The sequence below is a fragment of the Lampetra planeri genome, unplaced genomic scaffold (genome assembly GCF_965212315.1).
Source record: "Lampetra planeri unplaced genomic scaffold, kcLamPlan1.2.h2 scaffold_2261, whole genome shotgun sequence".
In the NCBI taxonomy this organism is placed as follows: Eukaryota; Metazoa; Chordata; class Hyperoartia; order Petromyzontiformes; family Petromyzontidae; genus Lampetra; species Lampetra planeri.
This window is the reverse complement of record NW_027615034.1, coordinates 820-10,328: the sequence shown is the minus strand read 5'-3', so window position 1 is coordinate 10,328 and position 9,509 is coordinate 820. Positions and strand designations below refer to the sequence as shown.

At 56.8% G+C, this 9,509-nt stretch overlaps 1 protein-coding gene across 1 annotated transcript; it reads left to right on the top strand.

Moving 5' to 3' along the window:
* Positions 1-7,918: 7,918 nt before the first annotated feature.
* On the top strand, positions 7,919-9,099 carry LOC144740534 (uncharacterized; the record flags this gene model as incomplete). Its single annotated transcript, XM_078623376.1, has 1 exon — positions 7,919-9,099. A coding segment is annotated over exon 1 (1,161 nt), but the record flags the coding sequence as incomplete, so codon positions are not given.
* Between the last annotated feature and the right edge of the window lie 410 nt (positions 9,100-9,509).

Here is a 9,509-nt window from a genome sequence, read left to right as displayed (position 1 = left end):
GAGATTGTTCACGATGACGAGGGGAGATTGTTCATGATGACGAGGGGAGATTGTTCATGATGACGAGGGGAGATTGTTCACGATGACGAGGGGGAGATTGTTCACGATGACGAGGGGGAGATTGTTCATGATGACGAGGGGAGATTGTTCATGATGACGAGGGGAGATTGTTCACGATGACGAGGGGGAGATTGTTCACGATGACGAGGGGGAGATTGTTCACGATGACGAGGGGGAGATTGTTCACGATGACGAGGGGGAGATTGTTCATGATGACGAGGGGAGATTGTTCACGATGACGAGGGGAGATTGTTCACGGTGACGACGAGGGGGAGATTGTTCACGATGACGAGGGGAGATTGTTCATGATGACGAGGGGGAGATTGTTCACGGTGACGAGGGGGAGATTGTTCATGATGACGAGGGGGAGATTGTTCACGGTGACGAGGGGGAGATTGTTCATGATGACGAGGGGAGATTGTTCACGATGACGAGGGGAGATTGTTCACGATGACGAGGGGAGATTGTTCACGATGACGAGGGGAGATTGTTCACGATGACGAGGGGAGATTGTTCACGGTGACGAGGGGGAGATTGTTCACGATGACGAGGGGGAGATTGTTCACGATGACGAGGGGAGATTGTTCACGATGACGAGGGGAGATTGTTCACGGTGACGAGGGGAGATTGTTCACGAGGACGAGGGGAGATTGTTCACGATGACGAGGGGAGATTGTTCATGATGACGAGGGGGAGATTGTTCACGGTGACGAGGGGAGATTGTTCACGATGACGAGGGGAGATTGTTCATGATGACGAGGGGGAGATTGTTCATGATGACGAGGGGAGATTGTTCATGATGACGAGGGGGAGATTGTTCACGATGACGAGGGGAGATTGTTCACGGTGACGAGGGGGAGATTGTTCACGATGACGAGGGGAGATTGTTCACGATGACGAGGGGGAGATTGTTCACGGTGACGAGGGGAGATTGTTCACGGTGACGAGGGGAGATTGTTCACGATGACGAGGGGGAGATTGTTCACGGTGACGAGGGGAGATTGTTCACGGTGACGAGGGGGAGATTGTTCACGATGACGAGGGGAGATTGTTCATGATGACGAGGGGGAGATTGTTCACGATGACGAGGGGGAGATTGTTCACGGTGACGAGGGGAGATTGTTCACGAGGACGAGGGGGAGATTGTTCACGGTGACGAGGGGGAGATTGTTCACGGTGACGAGGGGAGATTGTTCACGGTGACGAGGGGAGATTGTTCACGGTGATGAGGGGAGATTGTTCACGGTGACGAGGGGAGATTGTTCACGGTGATGAGGGGAGATTGTTCACGGTGACGAGGGGAGATTGTTCACGATGACGAGGGGAGATTGTTCACGGTGACGAGGGGAGATTGTTCACGGTGACGAGGGGGAGATTGTTCACGGTGACGAGGGGAGATTGTTCACGATGACGAGGGGAGATTGTTCACGGTGATGAGGGGAGATTGTTCACGGTGACGAGGGGAGATTGTTCACGAGGACGAGGGGAGATTGTTCACGATGACGAGGGGAGATTGTTCATGATGACGAGGGGGAGATTGTTCACGGTGACGAGGGGAGATTGTTCACGATGACGAGGGGAGATTGTTCATGATGACGAGGGGGAGATTGTTCATGATGACGAGGGGAGATTGTTCATGATGAGGGGGAGATTGTTCACGATGACGAGGGGGAGATTGTTCACGGTGACGAGGGGGAGATTGTTCACGGTGACGAGGGGGAGATTGTTCACGGTGACGAGGGGGAGATTGTTCACGATGACGAGGGGAGATTGTTCACGATGACGAGGGGGAGATTGTTCACGGTGACGAGGGGGAGATTGTTCACGGTGACGAGGGGGAGATTGTTCATGATGACGAGGGGAGATTGTTCACGATGACGAGGGGAGATTGTTCACGATGACGAGGGGAGATTGTTCACGGTGACGAGGGGAGATTGTTCACGATGACGAGGGGGAGATTGTTCACGGTGACGAGGGGAGATTGTTCACGGTGACGAGGGGGAGATTGTTCATGATGACGAGGGGGAGATTGTTCACGATGACGAGGGGGAGATTGTTCACGGTGACGAGGGGAGATTGTTCACGAGGACGAGGGGGAGATTGTTCACGGTGACGAGGGGGAGATTGTTCACGGTGACGAGGGGAGATTGTTCACGGTGACGAGGGGAGATTGTTCATGATGACGAGGGGGAGATTGTTCACGATGACGAGGGGGAGATTGTTCACGGTGACGAGGGGAGATTGTTCACGAGGACGAGGGGGAGATTGTTCACGGTGACGAGGGGGAGATTGTTCACGGTGACGAGGGGAGATTGTTCACGGTGACGAGGGGAGATTGTTCACGGTGATGAGGGGAGATTGTTCACGGTGACGAGGGGAGATTGTTCACGGTGATGAGGGGAGATTGTTCACGGTGACGAGGGGAGATTGTTCACGATGACGAGGGGAGATTGTTCACGGTGACGAGGGGAGATTGTTCACGGTGACGAGGGGGAGATTGTTCACGGTGACGAGGGGAGATTGTTCACGATGACGAGGGGAGATTGTTCACGGTGATGAGGGGAGATTGTTCACGGTGACGAGGGGGAGATTGTTCACGGTGACGAGGGGAGATTGTTCACGATGACGAGGGGAGATTGTTCACGGTGATGAGGGGAGATTGTTCACGGTGACGAGGGGAGATTGTTCACGGTGATGAGGGGAGATTGTTCACGGTGACGAGGGGGAGATTGTTCACGGTGACGAGGGGAGATTGTTCACGGTGACGAGGGGGAGATTGTTCACGATGAGGGGGAGATTGTTCATGATGACGAGGGGAGATTGTTCACGAGGACGAGGGGAGATTGTTCACGGTGACGAGGGGAGATTGTTCACGAGGACGAGGGGAGATTGTTCACGGTGACGAGGGGAGATTGTTCACGAGGACGAGGGGAGATTGTTCATGATGACGAGGGGAGATTGTTCACGGTGACGAGGGGAGATTGTTCACGGTGACGAGGGGAGATTGTTCACGAGGACGAGGGGAGATTGTTCACGGTGACGAGGGGAGATTGTTCACGAGGACGAGGGGAGATTGTTCACGGTGACGAGGGGAGATTGTTCACGATGACGAGGGGAGATTGTTCACGGTGACGAGGGGAGATTGTTCACGGTGATGAGGGGAGATTGTTCACGGTGACGAGGGGGGAGATTGTTCACGATGACGAGGGGGAGATTGTTCACGATGACGAGGGGAGATTGTTCACGGTGATGAGGGGAGATTGTTCACGGTGACGAGGGGGGAGATTGTTCACGATGACGAGGGGAGATTGTTCACGGTGACGAGGGGGGAGATTGTTCACGATGACGAGGGGAGATTGTTCACGGTGACGAGGGGGGAGATTGTTCACGATGACGAGGGGAGATTGTTCACGGTGATGAGGGGAGATTGTTCACGATGACGAGGGGGAGATTGTTCACGTTTTACTCACCGTCCGCACTATCGGGGCAAATCTCGACGCCTTTCGAGCTTCTGCGTTTGGCATGTCGCACGAATCGTCGGCTCTCGCCCTCCCTCGGAAGCTGAGCGGGGCGTCGAACCTGACGATGGGGGCACCGCCGCCTTGCGCATGAACAGGTTCCCCGCTCGGTAGTAGTAGCCGTCGTGTGTGCGGTGAGTGCCGTGCGTTGGTTCAACGTTGGTTCAACGTTGGCATGTGCTTGGAGCCGCTGGACTAACGTTGGTTCAACGTTGGTTCAACGTTGGCATTTGCTTGGAGCCGTTGCACCAACGTTGGGCCAACGTTGGTTCAACGTTGGCATGTGGTTGGAGCCGCTGGACTAACGTTGGTTCAACGTTGGTTCAACGTTGGCATTTGCTTGGAGCCGTTGCACCAACGTTGGGCCAACGTTGGTTCAACGTTGGCATGTGGTTGGAGCCGCTGGACTAACGTTGGTTCAACGTTGGTTCAACGTTGGCATGTGGTTGGAGCCGCTGGGCCAACGTTGGTTCAACATTGGTTCAACGTTGGCATGTGCTTGGACCCGCTGGACCAACGTTGGTTCAACGTTGGCATGTGCTTGGAGCCGTTGCACCAACGTTGGGCCAACGTTGGCTCAACGTTGGCATGTGCTTGGAGCCGTTGCACCAACGTTGAGCCAACGTTGGTTCAACGTTGGCATTTGCTTGGAGCCGTTGCACCAACGTTGGGCCAACGTTGGCTCAACGTTGCCATGTGCTTGGAGCCGCTGGACTAACGTTGGCTCAACGTTGGCATGTGCTTGGAGCCGCTGGGCCAACGTTGGTTCAACGTTATTAATCTCGACCGCCGGCGATATCGAGAGCACTCCTACTCCGCCGTCTGGTTCTCCTCCATCGCGAAGGTTGTGGATGTGGTGGAGGGCGAGCGGGGGGGGGGGGCAGAGAGGGTGCGGGGTTCATCTGTCGTGACTGGAGTCTTCTTTGTAATTCATTTGCAGCACTCATTCCCATTCATCAGACGAGACTGCCACCAACAGCTGCTGTTGCTCTCCAGAGACGGGGTGTGTGGGGGTCTCTGTGTGGGGATGAGTGTCTGTGTGTGAGTGTCTTTGTGTGTGTGTGTGAGTGTCTCTGTGTGTGTGGGGGTCTGTGAATGTGTAGGTCTCTGTGTGGGTCTCTCTGTGTGTGGAAGAGTGTGTGTGAGTGTCTTTGTGTGTGTGGGTGGGTGAGTGTGAGTCCGTGTATGTGTGGGTTTCTGTGTGTGTGGGTCTGTGTGTGTGTGTGTGAGTGTGTGTGTGAGTGTCTTTGTGTGTGTGTGTGGGTGAGTTAGGGTCCGTATATGTGTGGGTCTCTGTGTGTGTGGGTGAGTGGGTCTCTGTGTGTGTGGGTCTCTCTGTATGTGGGTGAGTGTCTGTGTGTGTGTGTGTGGGTCTCTCTGTGGGTGAGTGTCTTTGTGTGTGTGTGTGGGTGAGTGAGGGTCTGTGTGTGTGTGGGGGTGAGTGGGGGTCTGTGTATGTGAGGGTCTCTGTGTGTGTGGGTCTTTCTGTGTGTGGGTGAGTGTCTGTGTGTGTGTGGGTCTCTGTGTGTGGGTGAGTGTCTGTGTGTGTGTGAGTGTCTTTGTGTGTGTGTGTGGGTGAGTGGGTCTATGTGTATGTGTGGGTCTGTCTCTGTGAGTGATTAGGTGAGTGGGTCTCTGTATGTGTGGGTCTCTGTGTGTGTTAGTGGGTCTATGTGTATGTGTGGGTCTGTGTGGTTAAGTGGCTGTGTGGGTGAGTGGGTGAGTGGGTCTCTGTGTGTGTGGGTAAGTGTCTGTGTGTGTGTGGGTGAGTAGGGGTCTGTGTATGTGTGGGTCTTTGTGTGTGTGAGTCTCGGTGTGTGTGTGGGTCTCTGTGTGTGTGGGTGAGTGGGTGAGTGGGGGGTCTGTGTATGTGTGGGTCTCTATGTGTGTGAATGAGTGGGTCAATGTGACGATTATCTGAACCGGTCGTGGGCCTCCCCTAGGTCGACTCAGCCTCAAATGAGTACCTGGTGCAGTGTAAACATCGCCACTAGGGAGACAAAGGCGGCCGGGCGTGGTGCTAGCCACCCACCCCCTCGTGTACCGTTCCGGCCTTCATAGGTGCTCGCTAACAGCACTTGCCCCTACAGTCTGTTAAGGCTTTCCGGGGGATCGTTGCCTTTGGAGGCAGTCGCCTCCCAGCAACAACGGGGGGCGGAGGAGCGACGCTCACAACAACGAGCGGAGCTCCGCGGGGCTAAAGCGCAGCAAATCGGCACCGTGGGCAACACAGTTGGTGCATCTGCCAGTCACCTCGATCAGTCAACCCATGGGCGTCTGTGACCTCTCAACCCAAAGTGCACCTAGCATGGCGCAAGCGCCGTGAGGACGTCACCGCCACTTCATGGTGAACGGCGGCTGCTGCTGTTGTTGTTGCTGCTGCTGGTGGTGTCAGCGGTTGCAAGTATCGGTGGCGTTGTTGCAAGCGATTGTATAGATTATGTTCGAGGTGGTGGCATTCGTGGCGTTTGGCCCCCGGCCTGTGTTGCCGGCGGCGACGTTAACAGGGCCCGGGGTTACGTTGAAGTGGGGGGCCGAGGTTGGTACAGCTTTGGGGGGATTGGGGGGCCCTCTGTGCACTTTCAACCCTTGCTCCCATTGGCTGTTTCTTTTGCACCACGCACTGTGCCGCCATGTCGGACAGGAGGCGGATATCCACCCCCGGGGCGCTGCCACTGCTGCTGTTCGTTCAAACGCCAAGTACGGGACCGCGAAGGCGAAATCAAAGTTGAAAAAAGCTGATTAGAAACTCTCGCGTCACCGGCAGCGTCACCAGTAGCATCACCGGCAGTGTCATCGGTAGAGTCATCGGTAGCGTCACCGGTAGCGTCACCAGTAGAGTCATCGGTAGAGTCATCGGTAGCGTCACCGGTAGCGTCACCAGTAGAGTCATCGGTAGAGTCATCAGTAGCGTCACCGGTAGTGTCACCGGTAGAGTCATCGGTAGAGTCACCGGTAGCATCACCGGCAGCGTCACCGGTAGCGTCACCGGCAGAGTCATCGGTAGAGTCACCGGCAGAGTCACCGGTAGAGTCATCGGCAGCATCACCGTTAGCATCACCGGTAGCTTCACCGGCAGCGTCACTGGTAGAGTCATCGGTAGCATCACCAGTAGCTTCACCGGCAGCGTCACCGGTAGAGTCACCGGTAGAGTCACCGGTAGAGTCATCGGTAGCTTCACCGGCAGTGTCACCGGCAGTGTCACCGGCAGTGTCACCGGTAGCTTCACCGGCAGCGTCACCGGTAGCGCCGCTCGTCGCCGGTAGCGCCGCGGCTCTTGACAATGACCGAAGTCGGTGGGAGACCCCCCCCGTCCCACCGCTCACTTGAGCATTGAGAGGCTGTCGGTGGTCATCTCTCATCTACACAGCTCCTGCAGTGCCCGTGCTGGAAATTCCACATTCCTATGGCATGGGGTTGGCGGGGCGTGCGAGGTGAGGACAACTGCTGTTGACCTCCCCACAAACTGGTACTTATTTTGATGACCCACCCAGGGAGGGATGATGGGCTGAGTCAACCCCCCCGCCCCACCCCCCCGTTACCGACGAGAATTTGAACTCTCGACCTTTCACCGGCCAGGCGAGCCACCCGGCCGATCGCCAGACCACCTGTGGGTGGTTCACCATCGTGCTCCGGCCATTGCGTTTGAGCCGTCGTGCAAGCCTGCGCGTCACGTGTCCTGCGCCCTGTAGGGGTGATAGGGGTGGCCCTCGCCACCCTCAGGGGCCCGGGCTGCAGCCCCTGGAAGCCATCACGTTCACGCAGCCACCCCCCCCCACCCCCCCCCCCTGAGCGGTGGAGGTGGCGGTGGTGTTGGTTGTGGCCGTACGTTGTGCTGGGCACGAGCTGCAAAGTTTGGTAGTACATGTTATGTATATCGTTTATTGTAAAATTTCAATCGCAGCTCCTATGATCACTGTTACATTGCTTTTATAGCTTTATTTTGGTGATTTCCAAAACGTTTTGGTTTTGCCATATTTGAGTTAGACTGATAACTTTAATCTACATTGCATCATGGTTGTTATTGTTTGACTTGCATCCCACTGGGAGTTTTGCACACAGCGTTGAATTGCGGTACTTTTTTTGGAAGACTTTGCTGTTTTTTCCTGGATTTTTCTGTTTGTGCATAGCCACTTTAAGATGTTTTCTTGTTCATGTTTTTGTTTGTTGCGGTCGCACCCGATTCAAGAGCCGAATGGCTCACAGGGCTACACCAAATACATGAAACTGAAAAAAAAACTGGTTGTCGTGGTTGCGTTGGATGTTGTTTTGACTTCCACCAATCATCTCCTCTCTGCCCAACCCCCCCCCCTCCCTCGGCCCCGCCCACAGCTGACCGTCCTGGCCCCTCGCGAGGAACATGGAGTTTACGAAGCCACGTTCCTCGAGCCCTTCCTGCAACGACTTTCAGGACGCGAGGTTTCGGCTGGCCTTGGACCCCTGCCTCCACGGCAAGGCCCCCTTCTCCGCAGGGGGTCTCCCCAGACACGGGACCTTCCCAGGACACCATCACCTCCACCACCACCACCAGCAGCAGCAGCAGCAGCAGCATTGCCTGATGCAGGGCCAATGTTGCTCTCCGCACGGCAGTCAGCTGAGCGTCAACCTCAGCGGCTGCTCCTGCCCTGAGACGGACGCGTCGCTGTCCCCGCTGCTGCAGAAGCTGTCGTGCAACGCCTGCACCGCCAAGCAGCCGCAGCAGCAGCAGCAGCAGCATCACCAGCTGAGCAGGGCGTCGAGCCCGACGGGCAGCGGGCGGCGGGAGAGCAACGCGTTCACCGAGATCGCGATGAGCAGCTGCAAGTACAACGGCGGGATGGTGAAACCTCTGAGCCACCTGAGCGCGTCACGGAGAAGCCTGCAGGGAGGGCAGGAGGGAGACCACGGGGGCGAAGCGAGGAGTCCGCAGATCCTGCAGGGGCACTGCCACCACCACCACCAGCAGCAGCAGCAGCAGCTGCAGCAGCTGCAGCAGACGCCCGAGATCGTGGTGTCGAGGCCCGTGTGTGAACTGTCGCTGTCCGCGTCGGGGGTGCTGAGAAGTCCTTCCCTGCAGGGCGGCGCGCAGTCGCTCCACCGCCAGTCTCCGCTGTCACTACCTCCTCCTCCTCCTCCACCGCCTCCGCCTCCTCCTCCACCGCCGCTGCCACATCATCAACACCACCACCACCAGCAGCAGCAGCAGCATCATCAACAACAACAACAGCAGCAGCAGCAGCATCCACCGCCACCCAATACCCCACCTCCTCCCCCGCCGCCTCTTCTGCCTCCCGCGCCGTCGCCGCCGCCGCCGCTGCCACCGGCGCGGTGCTCCGCGGGCTCGACGGCGAAGGCGTGTGGCGGCAGCGGCGGCGGCAACAACAACAAGAAGAAGACGCAGAACATCGGCTACAAGCTGGGACACCGGCGGGCGCTGTTCGAGAAGCGGAAGAGGCTGAGCGACTACGCGCTCATCTTCGGCATGTTCGGCATCGTCGTCATGGTCATCGAGACCGAGCTGTCGTGGTCCGTCTACGACAAGGTGGGGGGGAGGGCGGGGGGGGGGGTGAGGAGTGAGTGAGGAGTGAGTGAGGAGTGAGTGAGTGAGTGAGGAGTGAGTGAGGAGTGAGTGAGTGAGTGAGGAGTGAGTGAGTGAGGTGAGTAGGAGTGAGTGAGGAGTGAGTGAGGAGTGAGTGAGTGAGGAGTGAGTGAGGAGTGAGTGAGGAGTGAGTGAGTGAGTGAGGAGTGAGTGAGGAGTGAGTGAGTGAGTGAGTGAGGAGTGAGTGAGGAGTGAGTGAGTGAGTGAGTGAGGTGAGTAGGAGTGAGTGAGGAGTGAGTGAGGAGTGAGTGAGTGAGGAGTGAGTGAGGAGTGAGTGAGTGAGTGAGGAGTGAGTGAGGAGTGAGTGAGTGAGGAGTGAGTGAGGAGTGAGTGAGTGAGTGAGTGAGGAGTGA